This window comes from Populus alba, chromosome 8, assembly GCF_005239225.2.
Source record: "Populus alba chromosome 8, ASM523922v2, whole genome shotgun sequence".
Lineage (NCBI taxonomy): Eukaryota > Viridiplantae > Streptophyta > Magnoliopsida > Malpighiales > Salicaceae > Populus > Populus alba.
The window spans coordinates 13,843,963-13,859,505 of NC_133291.1; the positions used below are offsets into that span (position 1 = coordinate 13,843,963).

At 35.1% G+C, this 15,543-nt stretch overlaps 1 protein-coding gene across 3 annotated transcripts; it reads left to right on the forward strand.

The window, feature by feature from the left end:
- Positions 1-1,043: 1,043 nt before the first annotated feature.
- On the forward strand, positions 1,044-7,473 carry LOC118061025 (chaperone protein dnaJ 16). Of its 3 annotated transcripts, none has more exons than XM_035074370.2 (12): positions 1,044-1,465; positions 2,022-2,145; positions 2,356-2,438; positions 2,570-2,681; positions 2,764-2,868; positions 5,588-5,638; positions 6,052-6,141; positions 6,246-6,354; positions 6,455-6,603; positions 6,683-6,736; positions 6,832-7,055; positions 7,156-7,473. In XM_035074370.2, the coding sequence occupies exons 1-11, from the start codon at positions 1,335-1,337 to the stop codon at positions 7,048-7,050; spliced, it is 1,227 nt and encodes a 408-aa protein (XP_034930261.1). In that variant the 5' UTR covers positions 1,044-1,334; the 3' UTR covers positions 7,051-7,055; positions 7,156-7,473. The 3 variants fall into 3 exon arrangements, with proteins under 3 accessions (XP_034930261.1, XP_034930260.1, XP_034930263.1); XM_035074372.2 differs by adding an exon at positions 1,570-1,915 and having other exon boundaries at positions 1,324-1,465; positions 6,832-7,473; XM_035074369.2 differs by having other exon boundaries at positions 6,832-7,473.
- The last annotated feature ends 8,070 nt before the right edge of the window (positions 7,474-15,543 follow it).

Here is a 15,543-nt window from a genome sequence, read left to right on the forward strand (position 1 = left end):
ATGTTTAGAAGAAATATTTTTTATATTATTCTTGCTATCTTCATTTTATTTCTTCAAAGTTTTCTAAAACAATTTGGTAAAAATGTATTTTAGAAAAACTTGTTTTAACATTAAATTTTTTCTATTTAAAATTGTAAATCAGAAGGGTTGATCTATAATTTATTTTTATATAATTTTTAGAGATTAAATTTAATTTAAAACTTGATTTTTAATACTCAAATAATTTTAAATTTAAGATTTTATTAAAAGCTTTTAATTGAATTTGATTTCGAGAGTTCCAAAATATATTATTAGAAATAGAACAACGTAGCATGTTGTTAATGACGTTGTTTAAAAAAAAATCCATATTTTTTTAAAAATTACTAGGAAAGGGAGTGAACTATTTTATTTGGCCCTATATTTTTATTGAAGTAATTACTTAGTGTATTTATTTTACGAGAAATCTATTTTTATATTTTTTTTGTACCTTAATTTTCAATGTCAATTTAACTGCTTTGTATTTATAAAATATTAAGTTGTTTAGTCTATATTGTGTTGTGTCATTAAACATATTAAATTGTTTGATAATGAACTATTGTTCTATATTGCTAGTGATGTTAATTAAATTAAAATTATCATAAAATATATAACTTGAATCACATATTTAAAAAAAATAAAAAATGAATTTTTCTTTGAAAAACACATAAATATAATAAAAAACATAAATAAAAAAGAAACAATACTCAGAACATTTTTAATTAAGATTCACAGAGCTAATATACTTGAAACATAATAATTGGGGTTAGTTAATTTTAAAATATTTAAAGTTATTAACTATATAATTAACTATTAGTTAATTAATATGAATAAAATAAAAATTATTTATATTCAGTTAATTTTAAAATATGTATGGTTATTTTTTATCTTTAAAATAAAACAAGCAGAATTTCTTCTAAAAAAAAAGTCATTTCCCGTACTTTTTTAATTGAAAATTAATATATCTTTAAACAACTTTTTATAAAAATCATTTTTCACTCTCAAACAACTGATTTTCAAGATTCTAAGTTCTAACTAACTAATTTTTTGATGCTTTATTTTAAAACAGTAGAAGCTAGAAAAAACAGGGGACTAACTTATGCTCGTTTGTCTCCATCGCTATCTCTCGCCAAGCTACAACTCAGGAGAGGTCCCAATCCATGGATTCTTTCTCTCTATAGGGTTTCCTTACACGCTCAACTTTCTCTACCCAACACAAGTCGAGAGAGCATGTAGAAAAGCATCTAGCTGTTTCTTTGGTTGCTGTAGTGATTTTTTAGGGTTTGTTGGTTATTGTTGCATATAAATAGAATAGCGTAATGCCGTCTCATCTATCGAAGCAGGATGCAGCAGCAGGGCCGGTGCGGCGGGACCCGTATGAAGTCCTTGCCATCTCCAGGAACTCCACTGACCAGGAAATTAAGTCCGCCTACCGTAAAATGGCTCTCAAGTATGTTTATTATTATTATTTTAGATGCGATGAAAATTCATTTATTTTTATTTATTTATGGTGATTTTGAGAGCTTTTGTTACTGAATCTGATTTCATCCTCAGAGTGTGTCAGCCGTAAGAGGAGGGGAGTGAAACAGAGCATGATTCTGTTTTGAGTGAGAATGGGAGGAATTACAAAAGATTTTGAGTTTGTTTCCTAATTTAATCTCTGTGAGATGGTTTAATATTTGCATTACTACCGTCAGTTAAGGATCTGGGATTTGGGTTGAGGTTGAGGTTTTACAAGATGAAAATTTATTGTTTAAGCAAAATATAGAGGTAAGTGAAGGACTTTTTGCGACACTATTTGGTTTATGGTGATTCCAAAGAGACCAGCGAGCAAGCGGGTAGTGGAATTTATCACTTGTTTGGAAAGCAAGGTTTGATTTGGCAGGCTCGGAATAGTTAGGTAGCATCATGGGTTGGCTTTGTTTAAAATACCCTCTACTTTTTTTCTCCTTGTTTCTTCCATTGCTGATCAAGGTGTGGAAATTCTCTTTCACATGCTATTTCAGATACCATCCTGACAAAAATTCAAATGACCCTGAAGCAGCTGATATGTTTAAAGAGGTTACATTTTCATATAATATATTGTCTGATCCAGACAAGCGGCGCCAATATGATTCAGCTGGTTTTGAGGTGAGAAGTGTTGGTGGCAGATAAAACACAAATCAAATTCAAATGTTAACATAGATTATCTTCTTTCTTCTGGCTTAATGCGGTCATTCTGCAGTTTCTGGGCTATCTGACCAGCCACTTCAATTTCTGTTAGAATTATAATCATTTAGTTTTATACATTTTTTATATGATGATGTAATATGAAGCATGATCTTGTTGTTCTATGATCAGGCTGTTGAATTGGAAAGTCAAGAACTTGAACTAGATCTTTCAAGCTTGGGAGCTGTAAATACTATGTTTGCGGCACTCTTTAGGCAAGTTTATAATGAATTCATGTAACGTTAATTATTATTATTTTTTTTAATTTCTGGAATAATTCTCATGAATCATGATGATGGTGATGGTTTTGTATTGATTTCTAATTTTAGTGTTTCTTGCATGACAGTAAACTTGGAGTACCAATTAAGACCACTGTATCAGCAACTGTCTTGGAGGAGGCGCTTAATGGTGCTGTTGATATTCATCCACTTCCACTTGGGTTGCCTATTTGTCGGAAGGTGAGGTATTTCTTTTCTGGTTTATGTGTCAATTTTAGCGATTGTACTAGGGCTCATTGTAAAATTCTACATTTTTGAACAGGTTGAAAAGCAATGTGCCCACTTCTATTCTGTCACGATAACAGAAGAGGAGGCAAGGGATGGATTTGTCTGTCGAGTTCAATCATCTGACAAAAGCAAGTTCAAGGTTTGAATTATCATAACCCTTTGGCACAAATCCTTTGTTATTTAAGTTGGATATGTACGGTGTATTTTTCTCACAATTTTTCCATGCCAAACTGTATTCTTCCGGAGCCTACTTCTAACATCTTTGTGTGAGGGAATGAGGTTAAGGTTCGTGCTAGAAGGGAACATAGTGCTAGCATCTTTGTGTGAGAGAATGAAGTTAAAGTTTGTGCGAGAAAGGAACATATTGCTAGCATTAAACTTGGCAATCATTTAACATATTTTATGTCACCCTTTTAAGTTTGCATGAGAACTTTTGAATGGAGTCAAGGAGTAATTATCATCTTCCATTAGCAAGATACAGGGAAGAACTTCTGATGAAAGGCATGTCTCTTGTTACCATCAGAGAGCAAAAATGAGATTGTTGGCAAAATCACTCCCCTACTTATTTCCTTTAGAAAAATAGTGTTTTTTTAGATAAAACAATGCTTTCTTCAAACACTGACTCATTGTGGAACACTTTGTAGTGGCCCAAAAGCTGCCATGCAGCCACTGCACATCAATACCAAACAAGAGGTGAGAAAGAGACTTTTCAAAGAAATGGTGTAAAAGTTACAGATTATGGTGCTGCAAAGCGGCCTGAAAAGGTCAAAAGAGCATGCTGAATGTTTGTTTTAGATTGGAGTTCCGGAAATGCCATTTGTGATTGAATGTTCCTTAGCAGGGGTGCTCATGTTTTTGACCTGAAGCAAGTAAAGGAAGTTGGTTCAAGGATTGTGTGCTCTTGATTCAGGTTTTTGGTGCATTTAAGTTTGTATAGTAATTGGTCAGTTGTGAATTGCATCGGATAATGGCACGTATTATAATTTTCTAGGGAAAAGTGTAAAAAAATCACATGGTTGGCCCATTTCAAGTTATCGAGTTTCAATTTTTTGAACTTCATTCACTTGTGGTTTCCTTTTTTGCATTTGCCCTTTTCCGTTGGTTAAGTGTGCTAAAACCAGTCGTCCAACTTTTTTATTTTTCTCTAATTGCTATAATTTTATCAATTGATCAATTTTATGCTATCAACTCAAACTCGAATATGTATCAATACTCGCATGGTTTTCTCAGTTATGTACGTATTCTATGCCATGGACGATTTTCTTTGTATTATAAAAAGCAGTGTATTTCTTGTTTTTATGAATATATTTCACTTTTTTTGTTGTGCAGTTAGGTAACTGGATTATAAAATGTATAGATATTGATTGATTTCATGTACGAAAAGTGTCAGTGGTGAACTGAACATTCATTTGTTTGTAAAAAAGGATTGTTATGTAGTTTTAAAATAATTTAAAAGTTGGAGGATTTAAATTTAGTGACTTAAATGACAAAAAAAGACACGCTAACAGAGAACCACAAGTCACTGAAGTGCCAAAAATGTGGTCACCGAAGTGCAGATGGGCGAATCCACAGATTACTCTTTTTATTTTCCCAAATTTTCTTTGAAGCAGACAGGCACATTGCATATGTAACACTGTGGGGAGAGGTATATTTTTGGTAGATTGGTACTCTGTAGTTTTTGATGAATAATAGACAGCATTTCTACTCAAAGTCCAGCGTTTTATTTCTTCCTCGCTGTTAGTGGAACTTTTCATGGTTTGGAAGCACGGGTAAAAAATCTGTTTAGGCTTTAACTTTAGTTGATTGTGAATTTATTGATTTGTGGGAGGTGCGTGATTTATTTTTCCTATAGGAAAATAACGAGTAATTGCCATATTACTGGATTCTTGACTGCTCAGTCTATTTGGGCATTTTGATGCTCTTCAAGAGAGGAGCTTTCTGATCGCCTTTGTGGGTGCTGAATAAATACTGAAATGGAGATGACAACCCCACTGGTGGAGTCTTGTTAATTTTCATTTTTGATAAGAAATGGAAGAAGATATTTGGTTCCTAATTTGATGCTGAGAGTTTCCTGTAAACATTTTTCTTTTACCTGTATGGCTTTGCATTTTCCTTGATCATCAAAATTGATTTTCTTTACCTCTGTTTGAAACGTTCTGTTGTTTTTGCATTTGTTTTTCTTTACTCCTTTCTTTAGTGACAGAGAATCACAGGGACCTTCACTTTTGAGACACCACTGAATTTAGAATTTGTTGGTTTCATTTTGGGGCATGGAAATCTGCTCCTTGATAAATGGAGGGAGGGTGGTGGGGGTGGGTTGTCTCAATCTCAAAAGTACAAAATAAGTAGATGAAACTAAATGGAAAATACAACTCACTAGAATAACTAGAGGCATAAAAAAAAAATCTTCAATCATCTCCATCAGTTTTATTTTAAGGAGAAAATAAGATGTCCTGGCCTTTAAGGGAAACATATTATACACCAAATGGTTCAATGTTGCCTTTAATTGCTTGGGCCTTCTATGGTTTTGTGTTGTAGGAACAGATTTATGGGTTTATACAGTTTATGTAACTTGAAACTGTTTCTCATGGGAATTATGTTAAAAAAACCCTTGAGGGGCAAAACACTTACTTATATGTTTGAATGAATTTATAACCAGTCCATAAATTTCTCATACCTTCCTAATTGCTGTTTCCCAACAATCTTCAGATGTCCACATATTTTTTATTCCATTTGTAGCAGTTTATCTCAAGTAGTGAGTTCTCAAGTGACATCAAGTATTCAATTTTCTCTTACTATAACTTATTTATGCATGAAAAATGATCATTAGGCTGACTGATTGGTTATCATTTGTACAGTTGTTGTATTTTGATCAGGAAGAAAGTGGTGGATTAAGCCTTGCTCTGCAGGTATGATGCACTTTCCCCTGTTTTTTTTTCTTCTTTTCATGTTGATCTTGTAAAAATCATATCCAACAGTTTCTATATTCTTGCTTTGATTCTAGTCCTAGATGGATCTTAAAGAACATCATGATTTTATTTATTATATCACGACCAGCAGACTGGATATTTTCCCACATAAGAGAATTTATACTTCTCTCAAGTGAAGTATAGATGACTAGATCCCTAATTAAGATGGACACTACTTGGTCAAAACAGGAGCAACTACTAAGGAAGTTATCTGTGAAATTCATCTGCCTTAACATGTTCCTTGCATGTTTGACAAATTTCTAGCTCAATAGAATCTAATTTACTATTATTCTGTAAACACATTTAATTTCATTACTTTTAACCCATTTTTACTGGTTTGTGTTTTTGCGTAGGAGGACAGTGCTAAAACAGGAAAGGTTAAATCTGCTGGAATGTACTTTCTTTGTTTTCCTGTTTACCGGCTGGATCACACTGTCAACTCTGTAAGCTGTGATTTAAGAGATCATTGTCAAGTGTCAGCCTTAATATTTGTCTTTTAGTTGGCTCATTCTTATTCATTTTGGTTTTGGAATTGTTGTGGTTTCAGATTGCAGCCGCAAAAGATGCTGATGCTGCCTTCTTCAAAAAACTGGATGGGTTTCAGCCATATGAAATAACTGAACTGAAGGCTGGCACCCATGTTTTTGCTGTCTATGGTCAGTTCTACAATTTTCTTGTTTATGGCACCATGCTTCTTTGATTAAACATGTTTGAATGGGCTGACAGCAACCTTCTGGTTCTGGCCTTTTCTTCCAGGTGACAATTTTTTTAAAAGCGCAAGTTACTCAATAGAAGCTCTCTGTGCTGCACCTTTTATGGAAGAGAAGGCAAATCTTAGAGCTGTTGAAGCTGAGATTCTTGCAAAGAGGGCAGAAATATCCAAGTTTGAGACTGAATATAGAGAGGTCTGCACTTAACTTCAGCAGTCTATATTTGTATACCCTTGCTCTCTTTTTTACTAATTTTTGTGTGGTCTTTTGACAGGTATTGGCACAATTTACCGAGATGAGCAGTAGATATGCACAAGAGATGCAAGCAGTGAGTTTGTCAAAATTTGTTGCTGATATCTCTGAGGATGAGGTGTGAATACATTGATGGTTTCTGACATTACACTATTGATATTGGTTTTGCAGATTGATGAGTTCCTTAGACAAAGGAATGAAATTCATGCCTCCTACACCACTGCTCCGCCAATGAAGCAGAGTTCAAGTAAATGGAGGAATAAGGGTTCCATCAGGGAGACCAAAGAAGACGCACAAGTAAGAGATAAGAAACCTTCTACAAGGGATAGACCTAAGAAGAAGAAATGGTTCAACATCCACTTAAAAGTAGACAAAAGAAAGCCTTGCTAATTATGGTAAGATCAGCATTTGCTTTTTCTTGTTGCATATTGTGTCCTTGCCTTTCACATTAGTCTAATTGTACTACTACTGCGAATGCGAAACCCTAAATCCTAGCTGTACATGAGAAGCTGAATCTGATGTGCTTGTGCTAATGAATTAACCCGTATGCACTCGTTAATTTGCTCGTGTTCTGGCACTCGTGCAAGAGAAGTAAGAGGTCAAGCAATTTGTTGACCATGTGTCAAAGTTAAATGCAGATGGTTGTTTTGCTTTGCTGCAATGTTCTGGCAGCTTGTCAAAGAAAGAAAACATCTCATTGATATTGTAAAATTCCATTTTTCAGTCATTTGGTCATTCTACTGTTCTTTCCCGCACATTGTAAGAACGCATTCCTGTAAATTGCAACATTTATTCATAAGATCCTTTCATCAACTGGTGGCAGCGCTTCTGTTTTTAAAATGGAAGAACACTACCACTTTATGGACTTTGTACTGCTCAAGTGGGAACAGTAATTTCCCCTCCTTTTCTGTTTTTCCTTGGTCAAAATCTGTTGTTGCTAATAGTGCAATCATAGGCAGTGGCAACTACTGAATGATCCTCCTTTTTTTGAATACTAGGTTGATCGTGAGTGTAGCGTATTGCTGGGATAGATAGGGCAAATATAGAAGAAACAGAAAAGCTCTTTTTTTTTTTTTTTTTTTTTTCAGATTGCCCTGTAATTACCTATAATTAAGTAAATAAATAATAAAAATCCAGGTTGCCCTTTTCTCCTCTAGCGACAGTGATGATCAAGGACTTGCATGCCATGGTGGTTTTCAATGATCAATAGCAAATGATAAAAAAAAACGTAATACAAATATTAGAAATTGAAAGAACTCATCTCAAGAAAGCAAAACAAGGGCAGATGCTCCTGTGTTTTATATTCCTAATTTCAGCACAATCATTTAAATTTTATTTTAATCAAACTCTATGTAAAATCGTTCAATTTTTAAATAGAAAAAAGCTTAATTAAACAAACAAATAAATCTATTTCTTTGTGAATAATTTAAAATGATTTCTATGTGCATAAAATGTATTAAATGATAAATATGTATGGAGCACATGTAATATAGAAGATTTTATATTAAATATTGGTCGTAATTTGGAAAATATATCAGTTTCCATAACCATACGTATTTTTGAGCTAAGCTTCGTACGTTAAACTAAGGCCAGTTTTCAGGTCTGGTCAAACATGGAATATCAACGTTTTACTTCTAATAATTTGATTCAAAATTTAAATTCTAATAATAATATTAATAAAAACATAGCACATCCTCACAGCCCTTAGGGCAATCCTGCAAAAATGAATGGAGCTTGAATAAGATGTAAATGGTGGTGGGCATTATAAAATATTTTTGAGCCATGTGATACACAAGGCAAAATTGCTTAAGATCGTAGAACTTTTTAAGCTACAATGCTCCTCGGAGCTGCAAGGATCCTAAAACAATTGCAAGGCACATTGCAGGTAAGGTGTGATTTTGTGGTATCTTGTTGATTTATATTAATATTACTAACAACCACGAAATTTAAGAACTATAAATGCAGGGAACTGTCGTGCTTATCCTCCAGCCTGCTGAAGAACAATGCCAAGGTGCAAAATGTTATTATTATCATTCGATTCTATAATACAGAATAAAAATGTTTATAATAAAATCGTAAGGCTTAATGACAAGGAAACAATACCTCTACCTATTGATGTTCCTCATGTTTTTTTGCTGCTCTCTCTTATATATATTTGGCACTTCTAAACTCTACTTATTCTATTTAGATAGTGTAAAAATAGAAGAAAATTGAGTTAGTGAGTATGAGGATCAAATAACAGTATTTATAGCCAAAGCTTCCATTAAACTTTAATAACTACATGTCCCATGTATTTAGTATATCATGGTAGTTACAACTTTAGAGTGGATCACTTTAAGAGCTCATAAATATAAAGAAGAGTTGGAGAGCTATTCTTATAAACGGTTATGTGAGAAACGGTCAACATTCTCGCACTTTGTCCACATTTTTTATCTAATATTTTATCTTAAACCCATCGATAATCTGTTTTAGTAATAATGAATCATGGCGATAGGTCCTCTAATTAATGAGTATTATCTTCCATATGTTACTATGTATTTATTTCCTTATACATTATAATTTAAGTGGCAACAAGTTATGTTTATTCTTGGTCTAACATATATGAATTTTTCTCAAAATCAAATTAAGGTGCACATCAATATGAGAAAAATATCAGAATATTCAAGAAAATAACATTGTTCAAACAATGAAAAAAATTACATGATGGAATCAAGTCCCACATCCACTAAATGATCCTTGAATTTCAACGGTGGCATACCCTTAGTCAAAGGATCCACGATCATTAGTTCAGTGTTAATGTGCTCTATGACCACTTTCTTTTCTTTAATACGTTTTCTTATGGCTAAATACGTAATGTCCATGTGTTTATTTTGACTTTCATTTTTGTTTATCTTAGCCATAAAAACAGCAGCTAAATTATTGCAAAACATTCTCAATGTCCTATAGATAGAATCCATAATTCTAAGCCCAAAAATAAAACTCTTAAGCCATACACCATGTGAAGTAGCCTTAAAACAAAAGACGAACTCACCTTTCATAGTGGAAATGGCAGTCAAAGTATACTTAGCACTCCTCCATGATATAGCTCCACCAATCATCAAAAATATATATCCTGATGTTGATTTACATGAATCAATACAACCAACAAAGTCAGAATCTGAGTAGCCAATTACTTCCAGATTGTCTGTTCGTCTATACATAAGCATATAGTCTTTGGTTCCTTGAAGGTACCTTATCACTTTCTTTTGTAGCTCTCCAGTGGTCTAAACATGGATTACTTTGATATTGTCATAACATTCATACAACAAATGCAATGTAAGGTCTTGTACAGACTTAAGCATACATAAGGCTTCCGATAGCAGAAGCATATGGAATGTTCTTCATTTGTTCCCTTTCAAGGTCGTTCTTCGAACATTAATTCAAATTGAACCTATCTCCATTCATAATAGGAGCTACACTTAGAGAATAATTCTTCATCTGAAATCTCTCTAAAACTTTATTAATATAGGTTTCCTGAGATAGACCTAAGATACCTCAAAATCTGTCTCTATGGATTTTAATGCCAATAATATAAAATGCCTCACACATATCCTTCATATCAAAAAGTTTTAAAGATGAATTGTTTAACCTCATGCAGTAAGCCCTTATTATTGATTGCTAGCAAAATGTCATCCACATATAAAACAAGAAAACAAATTGTACTCCCACTAATCTTGTGGTATATACATTGATCCATAACGTTTTCTACAAAACCGAATGAAGAAATTACATTGGAATTTTAAATACCTCTAATCATTGATGTTCCTCATGATTTTTTTTTTTTTTTTTGCTCTCTCTGATATATATTTGGCACTTCCAAACTCTACTCACTCTATGTAGATGGTGTAAAAACTAAAGGGAATTGAGTTAGTGAGTACAAGGATCAAATAACAGTATTTATAGCCAAAGATTCCATCAAGCTTTAATGGCTATATGTCCCACATATTTCGTATATCATGGGCAGTTACAACTTTAGAATGAATCACTTTAAGAGCTCATAAATATAAAGGTTACAACCTTAAAGTGGATCACAACTATTTAGTTTGGAAAAAGGGTTATAACTATGACTTTGAATTTCAAGAACAAGTTAAGTTTTGTCAATGGCACAATCAAAGCCCCCTCAAAAGAAATCGATCCTAATGGTTATGCAACTTGGTCGTGTTACAATGATATGGTCCCCTCATGGATCATCAACACCTTCGATCTAGAAATCTCAGACAGTGTGATTTATTATGTTACAACTTATAAAGTTTAGGAAGATCTTCGTGAACAATTCTCTCAAAGTAATGCACCATGCATATTTGAAATTCAGCAAGAAACTACTTATCATCAACAATGTCGCACCCCAAAAAAAAAAATCATATTCATCAAATGCGGGTTCGACTGGCGAATTTGTTTTATTTTTGGTTCTTTGGAGTCGCCACCTAGTATTTTGGTCACTAGGAACCTAACTGGTCTCAGAGATCGGGTACGGGGACTGGTTGCGTAAAGGGAAGGTATTAGCACCCCAAATACGCCCTACCTAAGGTAAGCTGCATTGTTTTATTGTCTGATAAAAACTAAGGTGTTATTATACTTCTAGTCGTTGGTCTGTTTATGGTTCAAGAAAAATCCTCCTCGGTAAGAAGGTCTTTTATCTTATCGGGTAAAAATCCTAACCGTTCTAACGTCCATACCAAAATTTTATTAATAATACTTAGGAATACGTTTTACGTATAAATTCGTAATCCCAAATATTAAAATAAAACAAAAAGATTTTTTTAGAATTTTTGAAATATTGGCCTAGTTCTCATGGCTTGAATAAACTGGTTATTAAAGCCAAAATGCATGTTAATACATATATTGTTTTGAAAATTTTCTTTGTTGTATGAAAATATGATGTTATAATATTTATATGTATATATTGGAGAGACTAGGCCGTATTTTAAAACAAAAACAATTTTTGGAAAATATTATTTTTTTTATGCTTTGGCGAAAATCAGGTATTTTAATACTGAGCTTGTATCCTTACGGTATAAAAATACAACCCAATATTAATCCATTTTTGATAAAAAATATGCAGAAAAATCAACAACATTTTTAGGGACTTTTTAGAATTTTTTTGAAAGCAAAAACATTTTTTATTCTGAAAATCTTTGATGTTTTTGACGAAAACCGGGTATTTATAACACTGGTTTTGTATCTTTACAGTATAAAAAATACAAACCAGAATTAAAACATTTTTGACAAACATATGCAGAAAAATCAACAATATTTTTATTTTTATTTTTTTTCGAAATATTTTTTTTTTTTATATATATAAATACATTTTTTATATATATAACATATATACACATATATAATAATAATAATAATAATAATAATAATAATAATAATAATAATAATAATAATAATAAAATATAATTATAATATATTTATATATTAAAAGGGGTGGGCCGGCCCAAACTAAACTGGGCCGGACCCAGCCCACAGTCGTTGGGCCGACCTCGGCCCAACAAGTACCGGGCCGACCTCGGCCCAAAAGTACTGGGCCGAACTCGGCCCAAAAAATAATTAACCTCGGTCTGGGCCGGACCCGGCCCAGACCTCCGGACTGGGCCAGATCTCTCTGGCCCGGTCCACATAATTCTGGGCCAGACAACATCTGGCCCAGAGCAATTAAAAAACGCAGGGGGGGGAATTATTTCCCCCCCTCGTCCCCTGCATGCAGAACGCCTCTGCATGCAGGAGACGAAATTTAAGAAACAAAAAGAAAAAAAATGTGCAGGGGAGAGAGAAGCGTACCTGGCACGGCGGAGACGACGGCTTGGTGGCGGTGCTGCTGCGGAGACGGTGGCAGCTTGGCTTACGGACGGCGGTTCAGGCGGTTTTCTCTCTCTCTCCTCCCTTCGGGTCTCTCTCTCTCTATTCCTCTCGGGGTCTCTCTCTCTATTCCTCTCGGGGTCTCTTCCTCCTTTTTTCTCTTCGGTTTTCTTCTCTTTTTATAGGGGCAGAACCGTGGGGGACCATCGGGTGTAACGGATGGTCGGCCAACATCTAAAGGTGGTGGGGGCGAGGAGAGAGAGAGGCGCGGGATGGTTTTTGAAAACGGTTTTCTTCTTCTGTTGCAGGTTCGGGGGGGAAAAGAAGAAGAGGAACAGTGTCGTTCAAAACGACACCGTTCCGGTCCTCTTTTTTTTTTTTTTTTTTTTTTTTTTTTTTTTAATATATGAAACGGCGTCGTTTTGGATAAAACGCGCCGTTTCATTTAAATGGCCAAACTTCAAATCAGTCCCCCAAATTTGGTCCCCGCCCCTCTTGTTGGCCGCCTTTTTCACTTTGGTCCTTGGCCTCTGATTTAAGCAATTGAGCCCCTAATTGATCAATAAACTTTCAATTTCTTCAATTAGGCCCCTGAACCGAAAAATTAGCAGCCCCTCCATTTACGCGCCTCTTCCAATTTGGTCCCTGGTTTCGGATTTTCTCAATTAAGTCCCTAATTGGCCATTAAACTTCAATATTTATGCAATTAAGCCCCTGATTTGACTTAATAAATTCCTAAAAATCATAATTTGGCCCCAGAACTTTAATTTCTTCTAATTAAAGCCCAAATTGACTTAAAAATCAATTTTTCTTGGAATCAAATCTTCTATAAATTCAAATAAAAATCCAATTAAGCCCATAAAAAAATCCAAATTTGGGCTTTTCTCCTCAAAATTTCAAATTTTCCTTCTCAATAGGGCTTTCATCCTTCAAGAATATACTGTCAAAAAATTTAATCCTTGTATTTTTTAAATTCCTTGACCATTTTTCTGACTGTTTTCTGGGCGCTTCTGCCTCCGGTTATTTTTCTAACCTCTTTTGGCTATTTATTTTTTATTTTTTCAGGGGGACCCAAAAATGGGTTACAACAGATGCCCCCTCTTTATAATACTTACGGAGCATGGGTTTTGCGCAGTAAGTGTTTATAAAGATAAACCCAAAACGGAACTCCTGAAACTGATCTGGTCGAAGCTTGATTGATCTGAAACTTTGTCCTTTATAACAATCCTCCTTAGCCCAAAAACTATGATCAAAACTTAGTCATCTCGAGATCCTTATCCAGCGATCCTCTGAATTCTTACTTTAGTTTGATCAATATGGAAATCCATCCGAGATCCCATCTGGTGATCTCCTTTAACCTGGAACCCCATCTGGCGATTCCTTTACCCATAATCAATACAAAAAATGTGTGTATGTCTCATTATGATGGGTGACCTGCCCGATGGAAAAGGGAAAGAGTGGTCTCATTCTTTGGGTGACCTACCCAAGTAAAAAAAATGGAGAATGGTCTCATTCTTATGGGTGACCTACCCAGAAAAAATAATGGTCTCATTGTGATGGGTGACCTACCCAAGGAAAAAAGGAAGAGTGGTCTCATTCTTTGGGTGACCTACCCAGGGGAAGGAATGGCCTCATTCTTATGGGTGACCTACCCAGGTAAAAAAAAAAAAAAAATGGAGAATGGTCTCATTCTTATGGGTGACCTACCCAGAAAAGATAATGGTCTCATTGTGATGGGTGACCTACCCAAGTGGAAAAAGGAAGAGTGGTCTCATTCTTTGGGTGACCTACCCAGGGGGAGGAATGGCCTCATTCTTATGGGTGACCTACCCAGGTAAAAAAAATGGAGAATGGTCTCATTTTTATGGGTGACCTACCCAAGGAAAAAGGAAGAGTGGTCTCATTCTTTGGGTGACCTACCCAGGGGAAGGAATGGCCTTATTCTTATGGGTGACCTACCCAGGTAAAAAAAGATGGAGAATGGTCTCATTCTTATGGGTGACCTACCCAGAAAAGATAATGGTCTCATTGTGATGGGTGACCTACCCAAGAAAAATAATGGTCTCATTGTATGGGTGACCTACCCAGAAAAATAATGGTCTCATTGTATGGGTGACCTACCCAGGAAAAATGATGGTCTCATTGTATGGGTGACCTTCCCAAGAAAAATGATGGTCTCATTGTATGGGTGACCTACCCAGGAAAAATGATGGTCTCATTGTATGGGTGACCTTCCCAAGAAAAATGATGGTCTCATTGTATGGGTGACCTACCCAGAAAAATGATGGTCTCATTGTATGGGTGACCTACCCAGAAAAATGATGGTCTCATTGTATGGGTGACGAACCCAAGAAAAAAGATGGTCTCATTGTATGGGTGACGAACCCAAGAAAAATGATGGTCTCATTGTATGGGTGACCTACCCAGGAAAAAAGATGGTCTCATTGTATGGGTGACGAACCCAAGAAAAATGATGGTCTCATTGTATGGGTGACCTACCCAGGAAAAAAGATGGTCTCATTGTATGGGTGACGAACCCAAGAAAAATGATGGTCTCATTGTATGGGTGACGAACCCAAGAAAAATGATGGTCTCATTGTATGGGTGACCTACCCAGGAAAAATGATGGTCTCATTGTATGGGTGACCTACCCAGGAAAAATGATGGTCTCATTGTATGGGTGACGAACCCGAGAAAAATGATGGTCTCATTGTATGGGTGACGAACCCAAGAAAAGTGATGGTCTCATTGTATGGGTGACGAACCCGAGAAAAAAGATGGTCTCATTGTATGGGTGACGAACCCAAGAAAAAGTGATGGTCTCATTGTATGGGTGACGAACCCGAGAAAAAAGATGGTCTCATTGTATGGGTGACGAACCCAAGAAAAATGATGGTCTCATTGTATGGGTGACGAACCCAAGAAAAATGATGGTCTCATTGTATGGGTGACGAACCCAAGAAAAATGATGGTCTCATTGTATGGGTGACCTACCCAAGAAAAAAGATGGTCTCATTGTATGGGTGACCTACCCGAGAAAAA